Here is a 23,231-nt window from a genome sequence, read left to right on the forward strand (position 1 = left end):
GTGTGTGTGTGTGTGGGTGTGTGTGTGTGTGTGTGTGTGTGTGTGTGGGTGTGTGTGTGTGTGTGTGTGTGTGTGTGTGTAGACAGGTAGGTAGGTAGGTAGGTAGGAAGACAGGCAGCCACGCAGGGACACACAGGTAAGTGGGTAAGTAATTAGGTAGGCAGACAGGCAGGCACACAGGCAGGTAAGCAGGTAGGCAAGTTAGTCCATCCTAAACCTAAACTGAATCGTTTAAATGTAATCTCTTCGAAAGGACTAAGAATTATGACCAAGGCGCCTGATACACTGTTGGTAACGAGTACTGTGCCATCTCAAGTCAGTCACGAGGCTATAAAAATATCACCCAATTCTCCTCTCAGCAACATACAGGGGAAGAGGCTTGATAACTGGGCACTGGTCGAGGGAGCTAGTGATTTGAGGTGCCAGTCATCGGTGTTGGTTAGTGATGTTACGGGAGCTAGTTTGGTGATGAAGCAGAACTGCCTCAAGAACACGAACACGATAACGCACACACACACACACACACACACACACACACACACACACACAGGATAACCTCAGATGTGTCCTTTCCATATGCCTACAGACTTATGCCTCACCCTTTATAATGAGAAGGACCGTAAGTCGAAGAGGCTGTGTATTTCAAGTGTACAATTTTCCTGCTTGGAATGATTATAACCACTGATGCTATCGGCTCTAAGTACAGGCTTGCGAGGATCCTAAGTGATTTGCCTGATAAGGGAAATTACAATGAGGAAAAGAATTAATGAAGGTAGGAGTGTGGAGGATATAAATGGGGGAAAGAATAAATGAAAGTAGGGAAAAGGAAAATATAAAAATAAAAATATAAACTGAGATGACATGAGAGAAAAGTGATACCATGCCTTTTGCTGATAGGAAATTCCAGCACCTTATTACATGGACTGAGGTAGCGAAAGGGAACTGGTCAAAGTTTTCCATTTTCTACTTACAAAATGCTGCGGTAAAGGACGCACGCACGCACACACTCACTCACCCACTCTCTCTCAAAAGAAAAAAAAAAGATGCACAATTAACTTACATGTCATGCCAGAACACAAAATGTATTGTATCACCGAAAACTCAAGAACGGTAGATTTTACAGCCAATAAACTGGAAGGGAAGTCTCAAAGAAATCGTTTTATTGCCCAGACGAAACACCTACAGCTTTTTGATTGTGCCTTAAGGACCCGAGACCAATTTAAGAGACCGAGGTGGACCAGAATATTAAGAAAGTGTATCGCCTTTAATATGAGAGACTTTGGAGACGAGAGAAGTAGGAGAGGGCTTGAGATGAGAGGATTACTATTTCAATACGAGAGGCCTTTGGATAGGAGTGAAGCAAGACAAGGAAACTTCAGGTCAGAAAATTATCTATTTCAATACGAGAAACTGTGGAGGGGAGTGAAGTTAGAGAGGAAGGGTTGAGGTGAGAAAAGGGGGCGTGAGTTGCAGAGAAGGTCGCCATATGGAGGAGGAAAGGGTGACATGGAGGTGATTCAGGTCACCCCTGACCACGGCTGGATTAAGCATGTGGGAGGCCCTCTTTCCAACTCCCCCAATGGCATACACCACAGACTGGTAACCTAAATCCTAATATATAAATAGGACACTTTTAGTTAGGAAATACTGAACGGTGGGAGGCCCTCTTGGTGGGTGGCCCAGGGCCCGGGCCCCTTGGCGCCCCCCCTTAATCCGGCGGTGCCCCTGACGGGATTAAGGCATCTGGCGATAGACAGGTAGACAGTTAGATTGATTGACTGACTAACTGATTCATTGATAAGTGAAGTTTGTATGGAAGACGTAAATTTGGACCAGCTTAAAGTGAGTGTACAGTAGAAATGGATGGTCGAAGTAGGTATACAGGACAAAAATCTACCAAGTGAAGGTGAAGGTAATACAGAAATGGGTGGGAGATATATGTATGAAGGACGAAAATAATGGGCCAGGTTATTGTGAAAGACCTATAATTATCACAGTATAAAAAACAAGGAATCAATAAGCTTCAAGTACTGAGATACAAGTCCTTCAAGTCTAGAGAGAAGCCATAAACCACACACAGAGGCCAATTAAGGAAACTCGCCAATGAACGAGCAAGATGATGACCATAACCATTTTCGTAATAACTTTCCTTGTATATCTTGCACGTAGGTAGGTTTGTACAACTTTAAGATGTGGAAACTGATTAGCTTGCGTGTAGATGTGTGTAGGGGGGGGGTGCATTGTTGTTGTTGAGATTCGTCTATTTTATTATGAAAATGGACCCGGGCTCAGGGTGGAGAGCCCGCCAGAGTTATCAGAGATGTCAGTGGAGCAGCCTCTACGAGGAACTGCTGGGGCTGGTTAGTTTGGAAAATAAGGATACGTCTGTCTGTTTTAGACTTCCTAGGAGAATGTCGGGATTAAAGGCCGACTTTACGATGTTGGAAATTTCTGCCTTGCTGAGGGTGTCGTTATAGCTGAGGTCAGGTTCAGAAGCGTGTGGAGTAGTGCCTTCGGGACCTATCTCGGCAGGTGGCGGTGGTTTAAGCTGTTTCTTCCTCTTCCTCTTCTTGTTCGATGTCGGTGGTGGGGAGGGAGAGGTACAAGCCTCCTCGGTGGCCTGGAGGTTCACGACAGCATTAGGTGGTGAGGGGGAGGTGTGGTCGCTTTCTTCCTGTAGGATGGAAAGGACAGGAGAGGCGACCCTTCCCTCAGCTGCTGACGGCGGGCGGTGATCGTCGGCGGTGTCGGTGTCCATGGGCGGGGCAGAGGTAGTGCAGGAGGAGGCAGTCGCTCTGTTAAGAGGAGCGTCAAGCTGCAGCTTTTTCCGCAGTGTTGTGCGGGGTCTAGGAGGCTGCAGCGAGGTAGTGTGACGCTCCAGACGAGGGGGTGGCCGAGCATCACGAGCGAAGCTCTGAGGGATGACAAGGCATGGCAGCCAGTTCTTCTCGAAGATTTCGGGGAGTAGAACGAGCATAGCTGCCTTGTCATCGCCACAGAAAGCCTTCGCCGTCGCGATGCACATGGCGGCAATGGTATCTACATCCTCAGGACATCGGGGATCCCCAGGCCGGCGCCCCTGGGCCGTGGGGCGCCGCCGTGCATTGGCAAAGTCTTGCACAGCTGCACCTCCCGGTCCAGTGACGTCTCTAGCCTCGGGACCCTTCGGTGTCTGGTGAATGTGGAACTCCACTGTCTCGCCCTGGCGTAATGAGAGCGAGGGGCGCCGAGAAGAGGTAGCAGCGATCGCTGAGCGATGCACAAATACATCGACGCCAGTATCCTGGCGCCGGATGAACCCGTATTTCGCCCTGATGCTGTACCACTTCACGGTGCCGGTAATGGTGATGGTCTGCACTCCTCCTTCAGGCTCAGTTCTGCTATGACCCTCAATGGGTCGTAGGCTGGAGCAGTAGTAGACAAGGCCATGATGAAGAGAGGAGATGTTGCTGCCACCGCTGCTGGACGAGGAATTCGGGGGGTGCGCGCGCAAGGAAAGGGGGGGAGGTCATGTAATCTACTGGTGTTTGCACTTTGCTCATAAAAACACACTACAGAACTAATATGTGATGTTACAGCAGACCAACGTACATATCACTACTATTTAACCATCAATATACTTTCAGCTGGAGATCCACGGTCGCTCAGTGAAAGCGTTTTTGTCTCGTGATCTGTTTTTAGGGTAACTCAAACCAAGGCGGCCATTAAAAGAGAATCCTGATATTAAGTATTTTCATGTGGAGTAAAAATTCTCTGACAGCCTTGCGTCCTACTTTCCGTATTTCTCACTTTTGTCAAATGAGAGTTTCGTTCCTTCTGATACCTTTCTCTTGTGTGTTTCATATTGCTATCACAAGAAACTAGTTCATGTGGCACCCTTCCATTCCCTCAAATGGCAGATAGGTGTTGAAGGCTTTTTGCTCACGGACATACTTGCATATGTGATCACCTTGTCGGTTCATATTGCAGACTGACGGGATGAATCATTATAACACATTTACGTATCACTCTCACTACAGACACCCATCACCATTTGTGCTTCTGTGTTGCGTGCCTAACCTTGTAAGACTTAAGGCTTCCCAATGTGAGAGACATTAACCTGGTCCATATACTGAGTCGAGGAAAGAAATATTCAGGGAAAAGTGAAAGGAAAACTGAGGTTGACCAGACGAGGCCAATGTTACGGTGGCCGGTGCTAGTGAAATCCCTCCTAACCATATCTAATCTGTACTAATCTCACTAATCCCACCAATATCTGTCCTATTTCAACTTCACCTAACCCAAACCAACCTGATCACATCTAAACCGATTTAATTTAGCCCAGTCTCACCTAAATTATCAATATTTGCTCGAATTGAACTCTGCCTAACCTCGAATGACCTAATCCAACTTAAATCAACCCAACGTAATCTAGCTTAACCTCACCTAACCCAGTCTAATTGTATTTAACCTCACAATCTCAATGTAACCTCCCTATACCTAACCTAACCAATTCTGACGCAGCCTAACCTCATCTAACCCTACCTAATCCTACCCAGTCTCACTTAACCATATCATACCCGACCTAACCCAACCCAGTCAAGCCTAAAATGACCTAATCCAACCTAATCTAACCCAGCCTAACCTAACCAAATAAAACCCAACTCAAAACCTATCAAAACCGACGTATTCTAAAGCAATCTAACCTAATCCGTCTATATCTAGTCGAAGTGAAGCCAACCCAACCAAAAATTACCTAATCAGACCAAACCCTGCCCAAAGTGACCTAACCTAACTTTCGATCGGCTATAAATTCACTATATAAGAAAGTTTGCTGCCTGAAAGTCTACGGATGTCAAATTCCAAGTTTCGCCTGTTCTATGTACACGTATAATGTGTGTGTGTGTGTGTGTGTGTGTGTGTGTGAGTCGTTATTTCAGCTGTTTGGACCTACGTCAGGGGTACCATCAGATACCATTATCAGAGGATTGTAAGGAAAAGACAGCCTTTTCCTCTCCTGAAGGTCACTGGGAGTACAATGTGCTTCCCTTTGCACTTAAAGAAGCACCAGCTGCGTTTCAGTGAGTGATTAACGATGTGTTAATTGGGCTTACGGGCTCCATCACATATGTGTACCTGGATAACATAATCATTCAGGGCGAGACTTAGGAGGAACATTTAAGGAATTTAGATATAGTGCTGGGAAGATGGAGTGATGTCAATCTTTCTCTAAGGTTGTCCATGTGTCATTTTTTAAAATCAGAAGTGGACTATTTGGGACATGCTGTTAGTGCCAAAGGAATAAAACCACAACCCCAAAGGGTGAATGCTATTCGTGATATAGCCACTCCCAAAACTGTCTGTGAATTGCAGTCCTTCCTCGGAATGACTAATTACTACCGAATGTATATTCAGGGTTACGCTGAGAAGGCTGGACCACTCATTAAATTGACAGGTGGTAGAAAGAATAAAAAGAGAGATAACACCCCGATACAATGGAGTGTTGAAGAAGAGACTGCGTTTCAAACACTGAAACAAGAGTTGCTCGAAGGAGTGACTTTGCAGTTTCCAGACTTCATAAAGAAATTTGTGCTGACTACAGACGCTTCTTCTTCTGCTATAGGAGGAGTATTACAGCAGGAAGACGACGCAGGTCATTTACGGCCTATCACCTACTTTAGCAGACGGTTAAACTCTGCTGAGGTGAAATATAGCACTATAGAGAGAGATGTTTTGGCTATAGTATATGGTCTCCAGGTAAACAGGGAGCTTAATATTGGGTTACGAGGTGGAGTTCGTGTGGATCATAGACCTGGCTGCTGAACGCAACCAGCCCTAGTGGAAGAATTGCTAGGTGGCAACTTTTGGTTGCCGAGTATAACATTAAGATAACCTATATACCCGGCAAGGATAATGTTGTAGCGGATACCTTATCTAGACTTCGAGGCCAAGTGTTATCGGTAAACAGAGTTCTCGCAGTTACGGGTACAAAACCAAAGATAAGAGAGAGAACCAAGGATGATGATGATGATAGTGAGTGCGAGAAAGAGGATTGATTATCAGATATCCAGGATCGATGAAGATAAAGAAAGAGATATAATAAGATGGAGAGAGTTGGTAGTGAGACCCAGACAGGTTGCGCATCCACTGTATAAAAGAATGAAGGAACAGTATCTTCAATGTGTACGAGATGGAGAAGTAGAAGTGACTAGAGAAGAAATTAAAGATGCACATAGAGCACTAGGAGTTAGTACTAGTGAGTTCATGGTTGAGGATGGATTACTCTATCACTTCGCTACAAATGACTATGATGAGAGCCAAATGCAAGTTGTAACTCCTGATGAATGCAAACAGAATGCTTTAGAGATAGCTCATCACCGCCGGATTAAGGGGGGGGGGGCCCTGGGCCACCCACCAAGAGGGGGCCTCCCACCAGAGCAACTTGTGTTCATTTCATTTCGTGTTTATGCATTACATATTACAGCATTGGATGAATAGTCCCCGTTCAGTATTTCCTAACTAAAAGTGTCCTATTTATATATTAGGATTTAGGTTACCAGTCTGTGGTGTATGCCATTGGGGGAGTTGGAAAGGGGGCCTCCCTTCCAAGCGGGCCCCGGGCCTCCCACATGCTTAATCCAGCCGTGTAGCTCAAAAATTACCGACTGTAGGTCATGGGGGAATCAAAGTAACTTTAGAAAGACTAAAGCGATTTAGTTGGTGGCCACGGATGAATACAGATGTTGAGAATTATTGCAAGGCGTGCCTTACTTGCAACCGCTTCAAGCCGTCGGGGACGCCCCGGCGCCGTTGCAGCGATACCCTAGAGTAGGAGTACCTTTTGAGAGAATTCATATGGACCTGATCGGCTCTATAAATCCAAGTGAAGAGGGATATAAATATATTATGGCAGTAATAGATGTGATGACACGATATTTGATAGCCGTCCCGCTTCGCACGAAGACTGCTGATGAGGTTGCCAGAGCGTTCGTTAAAAATGTCGTGTGTGTTCATGGAGCACCACGCTGGATGGTCACAGACCAAGGAACAGAGTTTGTTAATGCAACTCTTAAAGGAATAGCTGAGTTGCTAAAGACCAAAAAGACAACAACAACAGCGTATCACCCGTCTGCCAATGGGGTGATTGAGAGAGCCAATGTCACGATAATGAAATACCTAAGGAGTTTAGTAGAGGCTAATCCACAAATATGGGATTCAATGTTGTGCTTTGCCACATGGGCATATAACACAGCGTATCACAGAGTGTTAAAGGAATCCCCATTCTACCTCATGTTCCTAAGGGACCCTGGTGTCCCGTATGATGTCGTGGAAAAGGAACCGATCTGCTATGATCTGGATAACTATAAAAATGAGATGGCCATTAAAGCTAATCGTACCTTTAAAAGATGTTTAAGGTACATTGAGGAAAGTCAAGAGGCCATGGAAAATCAACAGACATCGAGAGCAAAAGTAAATAAGTTGTTGCTTTTGACTTAGTGTAAAAATTGTACATAGTTTGTATATAAACGGAGAAAAGAAAATTAATTTCGAGTAACCCTAGAATCCCTTCCTCTTAATAAGGAACGAGACGCTCCCACATAGCGCCGGCCTTAAATGGACTTGTGATTACTTGATGTGTTGTTATGTCTGGCTCCCCACTTGTACCTATCCAGCGCTACCTAATGAAACTTGATTAAATCTGACTAACCTGATTTGGACTTAACATAACGGAACTTAGTCTTCCAGAGGAGAAGAATAGACAAAGAGTAAAGCAAGTAAGGGAAGCACGACACCTTTGTCTAAGGTGGATATGCATGTGTGTAAGAGCAGTACTGTGTGGGACGGTGTGGCCTTATGTGTCCAGGGATAGCTCTATATATAAGAAGGTATGGCTATGTATATTGAAAAAAAAAAACTTTGTGTGTCGGGTTATGGATATGTATATGTAGATGAATCGACATTTGTCAAGATGTCATAGTGTACGAATGAGTGGAGGTGGGACTACGTGTGTTCAGGTGGAACTACGTGTGTGAAGGTGAGGTTGGGGTTACGTAGGTGAAGGTAGGGCTACGTGTGGAGGTTTGGATACATAGAGGAGTGGGTGTTTGTGTGGAGGGATGGCGTGTGTCCTTGGAGGCGAGGCTGTGCAGAGCTATGGCTGTGTATCTGGGGATGTGATGGGATGCTGATGTGGTTCTGTGTTTGGTTGCCTTTGTGTCTGTGTCTGTGTTTGTGAACGTGTGCCTGTGTGTGCGTGTATTTATGTGTGTGTGTGTGTGTGTGTGTGTGTGTGTGTGTGTGTGTGTGTGTGTGTGTGTAGGTGAATGTGTTGTGAGTGGAGGCGGGGTGGGGGTTGTATAGTTTGATGTTTTTACAGTGTGTGTGTGTGTGTGTGTGTGTGTGTGTGTGTGTGTGTGTGTGTGTGTGTGTGTGTGTGTGTGTGTGTGTGTGTGTGTGTGTGTGTGTGTGTGTGTGTGTGTGTGTGTGTGTGTGTGTGTGTGTGTGTGTGTGTGTGTGTGTGTGTGTGTAAGCTCACTACTCGTCAAAGAACCTTGGTAATACATAAGAAGACATGCTATTAAAGTTGCGGCACAAATATATTTTAATGTGCTATGATGTCAACTTCTCTCAAAATAACGCCACGCTTCTTCTCCCCTTTCCTGTCTCCTTGCCATGCGTCTGTCTGTGTTCTGTCTGTGTGTCTTTCTGCCTGTCTCGCTATTGCAAACCACAAACAAGTCTCAACTGTCGACAACTTCCTAGAATATCATAGTATCCTGCATTATACTACTTTTTTCAGGGTAACTTGACCCAGATTTTCGTCCTTTTGCCGCTTACTTCACATGGGCCATTGACAGAAAAGTGCAGCGCTACGGCTCCTCTTCAATGGCACTTTTTTGTGACTTACATATTCTAGTATTAATCTATTGCTACAACTCAGTATTCAAGTTGGAGAAATGGAAATTTTAGGCCAAGTTAGAGTAAAATGGGTACAGAATTAATAAAGTCAAACAGCATACCTTTGGTGGGTGCAGCGAGAACAAGGCGACAGATCGCAGGCAGGAGGACAATGGCGGAAATATCCAGCAAAATCTAACCACCAGCTTATGAAGTGACGCCAACAACACTCGTGCCTCACAATCGGCTCAAACGCCCGTCCACTTTATCAATAAACACCTGTGATTCTGAGTATGATAACAGAAAATCAAATAATCGTGCAGACGTGATGTACTGATGCACTTTCTCCACGGAGTCTATCTCTGAGCTACTGTTTATTGCTTGTTCGACACAATGCTTCGAAATTGATGAGCCTCTCGCTCGGACATGACGGCTGACTGAACCTTTATCCTTGTCTTGTACCCCTGACCTTTTACTGAATGCTATAAAAAAAAAAACAAATTACTTCATCCAAACCTAACTCAAAGTCTAATGACAGAGATGATCTGCTCGCTTGACTTCCCCGCGCACCTTTTGTGACGCAACAGATTAAGTCGGGGTGGGCTTCCTATTCAGAGAAAGCAGTAAAATGGATGGGTAACTGAGAAAAATTAGTCACTGTCCGCTGACTCTTCCTGCTTGGATTCCAGCGACAACGTTCCCGAGTTCGTAAGAGTTTGTATAGAATGGTAAATTCAAAATCTAAATAAAGAAATAAGATAATCTGCTGACTTTTTCCTATAATCTTGCTAACAGACAGGCAGGCAGACAAAGGCAGACATGAAGGCAGACAGGCAGGCAGGCAGGCAACTGATGGATTTATAAACCCTGCCAAACATATAACTTCATCGCTCTTTATCGTTTGGTTGTAATAACACCTTCTAGCAGAAAAAATAAAAGCGAGATTTTTATTTTGTCGCTTTTCTCATTACCCATTTTTTTTTTTTTTTTAGCCTTACTCGTACCAGATTACGTTAGTTAACAATGATCTGATTATTTGGGGATTAATAAAGCTTTAGTTTCAATTTCTATATGAAGGAAAGAGGCAGGGAAAATAAGTACCCTGAACAGTCTAATACCACAGCCTTCTCCCACTCGCCTCTGTCTACGTTTTTTCCTTTAACCATTCTTTTCCCCAAATGGAGAGTTGTGGCAGACTCCTGTATTCCATAAACTAGCATGTTATTCGCTCTACGTACAGATTATTATGCAAAAATCTTGCATGTCACTGGCCACGAGATTTTAGGTAGAGAGATTTTGAAGTGATGTAGGGGCTGGGAACTCTCCATCTTGACTGCTTTTGGGCTGGGAGTTTACTGTTAGTAGTAGTAGTGTTAGTAGTAGTAGTAGCAGTAGTTTGAGAGATCAGCATTCCAGCCTTCATTGACGAATAGTATGGAACCTTCAGGCTAGAAATGTCCGGTAGGGATACGACATGTGAGCAGTGCCTGACTTGATCGGTTCCTTTTAATTCAGTAAACAACATTTTGAGCATTATTTCAGCTCTCGATATCAATGCACTTCAGCGCTTTCAAAGTTTTCCAACCAGATTTTCATATAGTAGTTTGTCTTAAGGGTACTACTGAGCCTCCATGACTAACACAGATAGTGGAGTACCAACATATCCAGTACTCCAGTGCTAGGGAGGCCATGTGGGGTGCTTTTGGTCATGCCTGAGTTCGCTGGCTTTTCTTTGGTTTGTCCTAAATTCTGGTGTCCCCAGTTCTCCAATTATGTACTCAGAGAATTTTCACAGGATGCTTATCTAATTATACTTGTTATTTACGGCTAATATTTAAGCCTGTTAATATTAAAGAAGGTCATTTTACAAGATTGGGGTTATTTATTTGATGACATGTTCAGGTTAGGAGAGAAACTCAGACATAATTGTATTTCACGTTTATTTGTATCAACATCTACACTTCGTGGCTTTGGAAAGACAATGTTAGGTCGTTTCGAAGACTGGTGAGTAGAGAGGGACTGGCGGGGATGTGTGGTGGTGTGGGGCGGGATATGGTGACACACTGCAGTAAAGAAATGCCACATAGCTCTCTGTTGGCTGCTCCTGTTACTGGCCGCTCGTCACCCCTGCGAAAGGAATAATATCTTAGTTAACCTTCACTGCCACAGATCTTTAGTATTAAATAAAATCGTCTTGAGATAGTAAGAATAAAATAAAAAAATGTGATCTAGCATTAATTGGGTTAGTAATGGTAACACAACCAGGGTCTTGTGTATCATATTCTACTGCAAGTGACTTTGGAGACTTTGTGAGGTGTGGCTGTGTGGAAGTGTAGCAATGTGCAGGGGTGTGTGTCTCACAAATCAAAAGAAAATATTAAACAAAGCATCAGCCTTCAACCAAGCATATCCCAGACAAGAAAACAACTACACTCATTCACTGCTGCGAAGGTTACGGCTAGAACATCGTCCCCTTCCCAATATAATCGACGAACAAAACCAAAACTGCAAACACTGCAACGCAAACTCTCCTTTTCCCCTACTACATTATCTACTAAAATGCCCTGCAACCGAACTACTCAGAGCGGCAGAATCTACCCCAACCCACACATCCCACCCACTGAACCCTCCGCCACCCCCCTCGTCACGTCTTACAGCTGTCTATCTATTGCCAGACGCCTTCATCCCATACGGGGTGGCCACAAACAAATCGCCTCCACGTCGCCCTGTTCCCCGCCATTTCACTGTCCTGCTCCCAACTCACACCCCCCTCTCTCTCATATACCTCTCCACTCCATCCCTTCATCTCGTCCTTGGCTTCCCCCTCCCTCTCCCCCCCTCCACCTCACTCACATACACTCTCCTCGTCAGTCTCTCACTCTCCATCCTCTCCACATGGCCAAACCACCTCAGTGTGTCGTAGATGCTGCACCTAAATAACGCTCACCCCTTTAATACTCCAATTCTAATCTTTCTATTTTCCCTCTTCTTACTACCTCCTGTCCAACCACACACACCGACAGTGCCATAATCAAGGCTCGGTCTCCTCTATAGGCGGAGATAATCTATAAACAACAACAACAACAGGCAGGTCCTCGCTCCTTCACCACGCCGCCAGGAATAGGTTTGGCCAGTAACTCTCTCTCTCTCTCTCTCTCTCTCTCTCTATCTCTATCTCTATCTATCTATCTATCTATCTACCTTTCTATCTATATCATCATCATCATCATCCCCCTTATCCACCTCTTTCTCTCTTTCTCTCTCTCTCTCTATCTATCTATCTATCTATCTACCTACCTTTCAATCTATATCATCATCATCATCATCATCATCATCATCATACCCTCTTATCCACTTTCTCTCTCTCTCTCTCTCTCTCTCTCTCTCTCTGATTTTTGCTGTTGGCTAATGATGTGAAACCGCGGCTGGGACACGTTTGAATTACCCGGGTGTTTAGGCTGGTGGTGGTGGTGGTGGTGGTGGTAGGCAAAGGTAGTGGTAGTGGTGGTTTTGGTAGGGGTAGTAAGTAATGAAGGTAGCTGTGGCAGTGACTGTGGTGGCAGATGGGGCAGCCAGAGGGAGGGCGAGGCCAAGGATGAGATGGAGTGGAGAGGTATAAGAGAGAGGGGGGTGAGCTGGGAGAAGGGCGGTGAAATGGCGGGGGACAGGGCGACATGGAGGCGATTTGTTTGTGGCCACCCCTTACGGAATTAAGGCTTCTGGCAATAGATAGATAGATGAACAGATAGACCGTCAGATGTAAACAAACAGTACAGTGGGGGTGGTAGGGAGGAAAGGACAGCGGTCAGTTGCAATTTCACGCCATAGATATTCGCTGCCGTTTTTTTTTTTTTTTTTTTGCTTCGGCCATTTAACTTTGTGTGTGTGTGTGTGTGTGTGTGTGTAGTTGTAGATGAGTGGTAGGGAATGAAGAAGGTAGAAGTGGTGTTGGATGTGGTGGTTGTGTAAATGGAACGTAGTGTGTGTGTGTGTGTGTGTGTGTGTGTGGCTAAATATGGTCAATCATCCTGTTTTAAGGTGTTTGTAATTCATCCCTAATAAAATAAAATGAAAAAAAAACTCCAATTTTCCCCCCATCTCTGTCATCGGTCCTCTCCCGACTTCCTCCTCTTTCCACTTCTCTCTTTATTACCTCTCTTCCTCCTCCATCCCTCTCTCGTACCCTTTCATGTCCTAGGTCATTCCCTTCTCTGCCCTCCAAATCAATCAACCTCCCCGCTAGCAAACATCGTCTACCCCAGTGCTATTCAACCTGGGTGGACGGTCCACCTTAGGGTGGACGAAATTCAGTGTGGGGTGGACAGCTTTCTTTGGGTGGACAGAGGGTGGACCAGATCATTACCGTATATGGAAAGAATAAAAAAGAAGAAATAAATAATATAATGCAAGTGGAGAATTTACATATGTGTAGTCAAAGATAGCCTGTATGTTGATTTTTCTGTAGCTCACGAGCACTTAATCCAGCTTTATCTCGAAATGCATACACTGTACAATGAAATTTATACAAGATTTAACCTCTCTGCCTTTCCCTTCAGATTTATCACAAAGTGTGAACATTAAATATATATTTGTATATTACATATTGCCACTATAATAGCTAAGTATCGCTGCCCCATCTAGCTCTCCTCTCTCTTAAACCTAACTTATTAGCTAGGCCTAACTGTAAACATGTCCAGTTCCTATTCATTTCATTAACAACACTGTGATATGTAACACGTTCTGTTCCTGTTCATTTGATTGGCAACGCTGGCAACTCTGGGCAGCTGGGCTCAGAAAGTGGAGAGTTGTTGTTGGAGCATAAGCATACATCCTTTGTCTTCTCGTTCTATCCCTTGTGTAAGTATTACTGCTGTTGTTATTACAGTCTTACAGTATTAGTTTTATTTAGGTATATTAGGTTTATTATTTTCATACATTTCGTTTATGGATAAAATAATACTCTTATTAAATTTATGAGCTGATTATAATGAATAATTTGTTGTGAAGTTATGTTCTGTGTTAGTGAAAAAGTATTATTTTATGTGTATTTCTGTGTTAGTAAAGAAGTATTATTTTATGTGTGACCTGTTATGTGTGTGAAGAAATATTATTTTATGTCATCCAACTAAATACAGTCTTAGAGGGCACTTCATTGATTTCATAGGTTTCACAGATTCAATCACTGCATTATTTATAACTAACTCTTGCCTTTCTTCTTCCAGATTACAACTGTAGTGCCCAAGAGACGCAAGCATGTCACTATATAAGTACTTCAAGAAAATAGATGGCACTGCTGACCCAGCGAAACCTGAGTCGATTGCTACATCAAGCAGAGATTATACTTCCAATCAAGCCTCACAAATTGGAACTACTACTACGGACTTAACAGAGAACAAGGAGACTACCAGAAAGGATCAATCGTCACTTCGTAAGAAGAGACGAAACGTGGAATGATGACCATATTGCATTTGGATTTTTCCGACCAGTAGAAGAAGCTTCAAATCCTTTCCCACCAGCAAAGTGCCTTTTTTGTGATGCAACGTACAGCAATGTAAATGTAGTTCCCTCAAAACTTGATCGACACTTGAAGACTAAACACCCTGAACACCAAAACAAATCAAAGCAATTCTTTGAGGCAACTTTGGAAGCATACTCGAAACAACAGGCCACTTTCAAAAGTCAAGTCACGCCATTTGACACAAAATCACTTACTCTTGCTTCTCTTAAGATGACACATATCATACTTCAGAAAAAAAAGCCTTTCACTGAACTTGAAAGTGTTGTACTGCCATGCCTTGAAGTAGCAGCTGACCTTATACATGGAGGGAAAGAAGCAGTGAAGAAGGTAAATCAGATCCCATTATCAGATACAACAACAAGTCGCCGATCCATGATGTTAGCAGATGATTTGAAGGAACAGCTTATTAAAAAATTGCGTCTTGGATCATCATTTGGCATACAACTGGATGAAACCACAGACATAGGAGGAGAAGCACAGTTGATTGTTTACTGTCGGTTTCCAGAACTAGAAGCAAAAACTATAGTTGAACATTATTTGTGTTGCCTCCAGCTGGGTGTAGAAACAACAGCACACAGTATTTTCCAGAAACTAAATGATTTTTTTGTTGAAGAAGGCATCGACTGGTCAAAATGCAAATCAGTTACTACTGATGGTGCAAAAGCAATGGTTGGTGCAATCAATGGTGTTGTCAGGAAAATCCAGGCTGTCTCACCGAATTGTGTCCCCATTCATTGCGTGATTCACAGGGAAGCCTTAGTGGCAAAACGTCTGAATGATGCTCGGAATGGGAATGAGAAAAATGACTTTGAGCTACTTCTTGATGATGTTGTAAAAATGGTGAATCATATACGTGCACATGCAAAGAAACACAGAATGTTCAGTGAGTTATGTAAGGATATGGAAGCCAACTTCACCAAACTTCTCTTGCATGCTGAAGTGCGTTGGCTATCACGCGGGAAGGTTCTCGATCGAGTATTGGCACTGCGAGAAGAAATCTCGGTTTTCTTTACTGAGGAAGCAAATCCCATGGCAGTTAAGTGTCAAGATACATTCTGGCTTGCAAAGCTGTCTTACATGGCATCAGTGTTTGACCATCTGAACAAGTTGAACATCAGTCAGCAAGGCAAAGGTGGGGATATCTTTACAAGTATAGGAAAAATAAATGGATTCAAACTGAAGGTGAAAAAATGGAAAAGCAATGTAGAGAAGAGATGTTTTTCTGACTTTGAAATATTTGATAAGTATATGAGAGAATGTGGCTGGGAACATGGTATGCAGGAAGGAGGGCAGACACTGGAGGTGCAAATGTCCCAAATGATTATCAAACACCTTACATTGATGCAGCAAAATCTTGAATGTTATTTCCCAGACAGTGAGAATGACTACCTGGCCTCCAAGATGTGGGTACTTAATCCATTTTCAGATGATGGAACCGATCATTCTGATGCCCTATTGGAGCTTAAAGTGGATTACTCTCAAAAAGCAGCTTTCAAGACATTTGGCCACCCTATGGATTTTTGGATTTCCCTGCTTGATAATCCTGAGTTCAAGGAGTTGGCTGATCAGGCAACAGCAATGTTTGTCCAGATGCCAACGTCATATTTATGTGAACAAGGCTTCTCAAGCTTAGTTTTAATCAAGACAAAGAAAAGGAATGCCATTCTCAATTTAGATCCACTGATGCGGGTTGCACTGGAAAATCGTCTGGTGCCTCGATTCAACCTGATAGCAGACAAACTGCAACACCAGCCAAGCCACTAATATTTGTTTTTTGTTTTTTTGTTTTGGGGGGGGAAGATTCATGACGTTTTTGTTATAATGGCAAATATAAAACATATTGTTTGCAATTTTATTCTTGTTTTAAGATTTATGAAGACAGTTTATTTGCTTTGGAACTTCAGTGATAAAATTATGTTATGTATATTTTGAATGAATGAATAATTATATGGAAGATTTTATAACTAAAATTTGGAAATTAAAAAAGTGAATGAAACTATTTTTTCCTGCATATGTAGATTTAAAAATGAAGAATAATTTGATTTTTGGAATATATCAAATACAACGCATATTATGCGCAATATTGCTTATTGATTTGCTTCATTAGGAGAGATGCCATTTTTTAAAAATTGCACTGATGTATTTTCTCTTGTAATGAGACTGCATTATGTAATCATATGAAATGCATAATGGAAAAATAATAAAGTGCAAATTCATAATGAGTAAAATTGCTTTTACTTGCCTACATATTTGTACATTCAAGAATCTAGAAAAGTAAATATATAAGGTTAGGATCATGGGATTATACAGTTAACCGAATGGGGTGGACAGCTTTTACCAATTCAACACTAGGGGTGGACGACGCCAAAAAAGGTTGAAGAGCACTGGTCTACCCCCAACACCCCCGCGGTAGAGAAGCGACTGAGAGTCAACGCATCGCATCGTCCAATGATCAATCGTCATCGCCGCGTGAGGGCAGCACCTTACAATGTCACCTCCATCACATTGCCTGCCTGTCATCGCCGCGTGAGGGCAGCACCTTACAATGTCACCTCCATCACATTGCCTGCTTGTCATCGCTGCACGAGGCAGTAAACAGACACATACCCTAAAGCAGTGCTCTTCAACCTTTTTTGGCGTCGTCCACCCCTAGTGTTGAATTGGTAAAAGCTGTCCACCCCATTCGGTTAACTGTATAATCCCATGATCCTAACCTTATATATTTACTTTTCTAGATTCTTGAATGTACAAATATGTAGGCAAGTAAAAGCAATTTTACTCATTATGAATTTGCACTTTATTATTTTTCCATTATGCATTTCATATGATTACATAATGCAGTCTCATTACAAGAGAAAATACATCAGTGCAATTTTTAAAAAATGGCATCTCTCCTAATGAAGCAAATCAATAAGCAATATTGCGCATAATATGCGTTGTATTTGATATATTCCAAAAATCAAATTATTCTTCATTTTTAAATCTACATATGCAGGAAAAAATAGTTTCATTCACTTTTTTAATTTCCAAATTTTAGTTATAAAATCTTCCATATAATTATTCATTCATTCAAAATATACATAACATAATTTTATCACTGAAGTTCCAAAGCAAATAAACTGTCTTCATAAATTTTAAAACAAGAATAATATTGCAAACAATATGTTTTATATTTGCCATTATAACAAAAACGTCATGAATCTTCCCCCCCCAAAAAAAAAAAAAAAAAACAAATATTGGTGGCTTGGCTGGTGTTGCAGTTTGTCTGCTATCAGGTTGAATCGAGGCACCAGACGATTTTCCAGTGCAACCCGCATCAGTGGATCTAAATTGAGAATGGCATTCCTTTTCTTTGTCTTGATTAAAACTAAGCTTGAGAAGCCTTGTTCACATAAATATGACGTTGGCATCTGGACAAACATTGCTGTTGCCTGATCAGCCAACTCCTTGAACTCAGGATTATCAAGCAGGGAAATCCAAAAATCCATAGGGTGGCCAAATGTCTTGAAAGCTGCTTTTTGAGAGTAATCCACTTTAAGCTCCAATAGGGCATCAGAATGATCGGTTCCATCATCTGAAAATGGATTAAGTACCCACATCTTGGAGGCCAGGTAGTCATTCTCACTGTCTGGGAAATAACATTCAAGATTTTGCTGCATCAATGTAAGGTGTTTGATAATCATTTGGGACATTTGCACCTCCAGTGTCTGCCCTCCTTCCTGCATACCATGTTCCCAGCCACATTCTCTCATATACTTATCAAATATTTCAAAGTCAGAAAAACATCTCTTCTCTACATTGCTTTTCCATTTTTTCACCTTCAGTTTGAATCCATTTATTTTTCCTATACTTGTAAAGATATCCCCACCTTTGCCTTGCTGACTGATGTTCAACTTGTTCAGATGGTCAAACACTGATGCCATGTAAGACAGCTTTGCAAGCCAGAATGTATCTTGACACTTAACTGCCATGGGATTTGCTTCCTCAGTAAAGAAAACCGAGATTTCTTCTCGCAGTGCCAATACTCGATCGAGAACCTTCCCGCGTGATAGCCAACGCACTTCAGCATGCAAGAGAAGTTTGGTGAAGTTGGCTTCCATATCCTTACATAACTCACTGAACATTCTGTGTTTCTTTGCATGTGCACGTATATGATTCACCATTTTTACAACATCATCAAGAAGTAGCTCAAAGTCATTTTTCTCATTCCCATTCCGAGCATCATTCAGACGTTTTGCCACTAAGGCTTCCCTGTGAATCACGCAATGAATGGGGACACAATTCGGTGAGACAGCCTGGATTTTCCTGACAACACCATTGATTGCACCAACCATTGCTTTTGCACCATCAGTAGTAACTGATTTGCATTTTGACCAGTCGATGCCTTCTTCAACAAAAAAATCATTTAGTTTCTGGAAAATACTGTGTGCTGTTGTTTCTACACCCAGCTGGAGGCAACACAAATAATGTTCAACTATAGTTTTTGCTTCTAGTTCTGGAAACCGACAGTAAACAATCAACTGTGCTTCTCCTCCTATGTCTGTGGTTTCATCCAGTTGTATGCCAAATGATGATCCAAGACGCAATTTTTTAATAAGCTGTTCCTTCAAATCATCTGCTAACATCATGGATCGGCGACTTGTTGTTGTATCTGATAATGGGATCTGATTTACCTTCTTCACTGCTTCTTTCCCTCCATGTATAAGGTCAGCTGCTACTTCAAGGCATGGCAGTACAACACTTTCAAGTTCAGTGAAAGGCTTTTTTTTCTGAAGTATGATATGTGTCATCTTAAGAGAAGCAAGAGTAAGTGATTTTGTGTCAAATGGCGTGACTTGACTCTTGAAAGTGGCCTGTTGTTTCGAGTATGCTTCCAAAGTTGCCTCAAAGAATTGCTTTGATTTGTTTTGGTGTTCAGGGTGTTTAGTCTTCAAGTGTCGATCAAGTTTTGAGGGAACTACATTTACATTGCTGTACGTTGCATCACAAAAAAGGCACTTTGCTGGTGGGAAAGGATTTGAAGCTTCTTCTACTGGTCGGAAAAATCCAAATGCAATATGGTCATCATTCCACCGTTTTCGTCTCTTCTTACGAAGTGACGATTGATCCTTTCTGGTAGTCTCCTTGTTCTCTGTTAAGTCCGTAGTAGTAGTTCCAATTTGTGAGGCTTGATTGGAAGTATAATCTCTGCTTGATGTAGCAATCGACTCAGGTTTCGCTGGGTCAGCAGTGCCATCTATTTTCTTGAAGTACTTATATAGTGACATGCTTGCGTCTCTTGGGCACTACAGTTGTAATCTGGAAGAAGAAAGGCAAGAGTTAGTTATAAATAATGCAGTGATTGAATCTGTGAAACCTATGAAATCAATGAAGTGCCCTCTAAGACTGTATTTAGTTGGATGACATAAAATAATATTTCTTCACACACATAACAGGTCACACATAAAATAATACTTCTTTACTAACACAGAAATACACATAAAATAATACTTTTTCACTAACACAGAACATAACTTCACAACAAATTATTCATTATAATCAGCTCATAAATTTAATAAGAGTATTATTTTATCCATAAACGAAATGTATGAAAATAATAAACCTAATATACCTAAATAAAACTAATACTGTAAGACTGTAATAACAACAGCAGTAATACTTACACAAGGGATAGAACGAGAAGACAAAGGATGTATGCTTATGCTCCAACAACAACTCTCCACTTTCTGAGCCCAGCTGCCCAGAGTTGCCAGCGTTGCCAATCAAATGAACAGGAACAGAACGTGTTACATATCACAGTGTTGTTAATGAAATGAATAGGAACTGGACATGTTTACAGTTAGGCCTAGCTAATAAGTTAGGTTTAAGAGAGAGGAGAGCTAGATGGGGCAGCGATACTTAGCTATTATAGTGGCAATATGTAATATACAAATATATATTTAATGTTCACACTTTGTGATAAATCTGAAGGGAAAGGCAGAGAGGTTAAATCTTGTATAAATTTCATTGTACAGTGTATGCATTTCGAGATAAAGCTGGATTAAGTGCTCGTGAGCTACAGAAAAATCAACATACAGGCTATCTTTGACTACACATATGTAAATTCTCCACTTGCATTATATTATTTATTTCTTCTTTTTTATTCTTTCCATATACGGTAATGATCTGGTCCACCCTCTGTCCACCCAAAGAAAGCTGTCCACCCCACACTGAATTTCGTCCACCCTAAGGTGGACCGTCCACCCAGGTTGAATAGCACTGTTCTAGATCTCTCCCCAATACCTTTATGGCACTTCTTCGTGACTGGCACTGATAGATAGATAGATAGATAGATAGAGAGAGAGAGAGAGAGAGAGATTGTGTTTATTTGTGAGTTTAAACGTGTGTGTGTGTGTGTGTGTGTGTGTGTGTGTGTGAGAGAGAGAGAGAGAGAGCGAGAGAGGGGGGGGCTGTGTGTATTTATGATATAGTGTAAACATGTAAATGCGTGTGTGTGAGTGACAGTAACGATGTACGTAATGTGTGTGTGTGTGTGTGTGTGAGAGAGAGAGAGAGTGAGAGAGGAGGAAGTATGTTATGTATATCTGAATGTTATTGTTTCTCTCTCTCTCTCTCTCTCTCTCTCTCTCTCTCTCTCTCTCTCTCTCTCTCTCTCTCTCTCTCTCTCTCTCTCTCTCTCTCTCTCTCTCATGAATCATAGGCCATAAAAGTGAGATGTGGTCCCGCCTTGAGAGAGAGAGAGAGAGAGAGAGAGAGAGAGAGAGAGAGAGAGAGAGATGCAGTTAATAGATAAAGAGTATTAACAAACTTGATAGATAGATATGTAGATAGATAGATAGATAGATAGAGAGAGAGAGAGAGAGAGAGAGAGAGAGATGCAGGCAATAGATGGAGGTATAAACAGACTTGATAGATAGATAGATAGGTGGATAGATAGATAGAGAGAGAGTAGGCTATATCTTTAAGAAGCTTTATTTTTACCAGTATCTTGAAGGTAGAGGGCGCCTACCGTCCACTCACTTGATGAAGCGTTCTCTCTCTCTCTCTCTCTCTCTCTCTCTCTCTCTCTCTCTCATCATCATCATCATTAAGAATAGACACTACTATTACTACTACTACTACTACAACAACTGTACTACCACCACCACTACAACTACTACTACTACTACCACCAGTTTTTCCTCATCACCGCTACTCACAAACGGCCCAATAATATATTAGAAACTTTTAATATATATGATTTGTGTGGTATATATGGCGAAAAGTCAAAATAAAGGCGATTTGAGAAAGATTTGCGATTAAGCGGATTTTGGCAGCGCGATCAGTTCAAATTCAACACAAAATATTCATCTAATATATCTTTTTCTGCGGTCCTGCTACTCAAAATTGGTCAAAAATATATTAGAAAATTTTAATATATATGATTTTGGTTGGTATATATGGCGAAAAGTCAAAATAAAGGCGATTTGAGAAGGATTTGCATTTAAGCGGATCTTGGTCAGGCAAGGAGCAACTCGATTTCAAATTCCACCCAAAATATTCATCTAATATATCTTTTCCTGCGGTCCTGCTACTCAAAATTGATTAAAAATATATTAGAATTTTATAATATGTATGATTTGTGTGGTATATATGGCGAAAAGTCGAAAAAATGGCGATTTGAGAAAGATTTGCGATTAAGCGGATTTTGGCAGCGCGATCAGTTCAAATTGAAATCAAAATCTTCATCTAATATATCTTTTCCCGCGGTCCTGCTACACAAAATGCGTCAAAAATATATTAGAAAATTTTAATATATATGATTTTGGTTGGTATATATGGCGAAAAGTCAAAATAAAGGCGATTTGAGAAGGAGTTTGCAATTAAGCGGATCTTACGTGGACAGGCCTCATGGAAGGTGGAAACAGGATTGCCAATTTTACGACGTCGGTTGAAGAGAGAAATATTATTCAAATATATCTTTTTTGGCTCCCCGGGGGCTCCAAATTACTCAAAAAAGTATATATAAATTCCAGAATCAATATTAATAGCGGTGTTAATAGGTAAATGGCTGAAATAAATCCATGGAGGCCAGATTTTGAAATTTCGAAATCGCGGGGAGGTTGGGAGGCCTGTGTGTTGACGTGGGATCAGGCTGGCAAACATTTCAAAACTGGATTGAATATATTGATCTATTTTTTTTTTATTTTAGGCTCCCGGGACTCAAAAATGCCCCAAAATAAAGGTGAAAATTATAATATACTTAATTATGGAGGTATATAGGGGAAAATAAGGAGATAAAGACAGGAGAGAAATATTTTAAATCTGCGTGTACGTTGGAAGGGTTAGGCAGCCATCTTGGAGGCAGCGTCGGTTGAGTTGAGGTGGATTGTGTGTAGTGCTAATTATCCCTCATCATCGGCCTAATTACGCCTCTCCAGGGGTCATCACGGCCCTAATTAGGTTATTTAGACTCCGGAGGTCATTTTAGTGCAAGATAATGGCCGTTAAAATAGGAGGAAAGGAGAAAATGGCAGTTTGAAAAGGTGAGTGATTTTGAAAGTTTGAAAAGCGACGCCAGGGTGAGGAAGGCTGATGAGGTTTTTGCACCCCTGCACCTGTTCCTCAGCGATTTATTCTTGGATATGGTGGTGATGGTGATTTTGTACGTTATTTATGAAGAGAATAGTGATAGAATGAGAGTATAGTGATAGAAATAAGAGGATGGCGAAAGAATTAAATCGGAGTATGGTGATAGACTAGAACTGTGGTATCCGATTTATGAGACGGAATAATTCGTGATACTTATTTTCCCCAGGATTGTCTACGAAGCAAGAGAACATATGAATTAAAGCGG

General features: G+C 41.9%; 2 protein-coding genes across 2 annotated transcripts; one reads left to right on the forward strand and one right to left on the reverse strand.

Moving 5' to 3' along the window:
- The first annotated feature begins 3,023 nt into the window (after window positions 1-3,023).
- Window positions 3,024-16,159, forward strand: LOC145390001 (zinc finger BED domain-containing protein 5-like). Its single transcript, XM_080265094.1, has 3 exons — window positions 3,024-3,168; window positions 14,394-15,527; window positions 15,768-16,159. The coding sequence occupies exons 1-3, from the start codon at window positions 3,024-3,026 to the stop codon at window positions 16,157-16,159; spliced, it is 1,671 nt and encodes a 556-aa protein (XP_080121220.1).
- Window positions 16,160-16,637: 478 nt separating this feature from the next.
- Window positions 16,638-19,662, reverse strand: LOC145390002 (zinc finger BED domain-containing protein 5-like). The gene is made up of 3 exons (XM_080265095.1): window positions 18,264-19,662; window positions 17,827-18,023; window positions 16,638-16,661 (listed from the first exon to the last, which is right to left on the reverse strand). The coding sequence occupies exons 1-3, from the start codon at window positions 19,660-19,662 to the stop codon at window positions 16,638-16,640; spliced, it is 1,620 nt and encodes a 539-aa protein (XP_080121221.1).
- Between the last annotated feature and the right edge of the window lie 3,569 nt (window positions 19,663-23,231).

Source organism: Coenobita brevimanus, unplaced genomic scaffold, assembly GCF_032717465.1.
Source record: "Coenobita brevimanus isolate Jiangsu-jjx unplaced genomic scaffold, ASM3271746v2 jjx.HiC_scaffold_2702, whole genome shotgun sequence".
In the NCBI taxonomy this organism is placed as follows: domain Eukaryota; kingdom Metazoa; phylum Arthropoda; class Malacostraca; order Decapoda; family Coenobitidae; genus Coenobita; species Coenobita brevimanus.

What these genes read in the sequence shown, in the direction of transcription:
- LOC145390001 (XM_080265094.1), top strand. Translation starts at nt 3,024, where the DNA reads ATGGCGGCAATGGTATCTACATCCTCAGGACATCGGGGATCCCCAGGC. An exon ending in TCTAGCCTCGGGACCCTTCG is followed by an intron (nt 3,169 to 14,393) that starts GTGTCTGGTGAA and finishes CTTTCCCACCAG; the next exon opens with CAAAGTGCCTTTTTTGTGAT. An exon ending in CATCAGTCAGCAAGGCAAAG is followed by an intron (nt 15,528 to 15,767) that starts GTGGGGATATCT and finishes GTTATTTCCCAG; the next exon opens with ACAGTGAGAATGACTACCTG.
- LOC145390002 (XM_080265095.1), bottom strand. Translation starts at nt 19,662, where the DNA reads ATGTCACTATATAAGTACTTCAAGAAAATAGATGGCACTGCTGACCCA. An exon ending in CATCAGTCAGCAAGGCAAAG is followed by an intron (nt 18,024 to 18,263) that starts GTGGGGATATCT and finishes GTTATTTCCCAG; the next exon opens with ACAGTGAGAATGACTACCTG. An exon ending in TCAAGGAGTTGGCTGATCAG is followed by an intron (nt 16,662 to 17,826) that starts GCAACAGCAATG and finishes TTACTTTTCTAG; the next exon opens with ATTCTTGAATGTACAAATAT.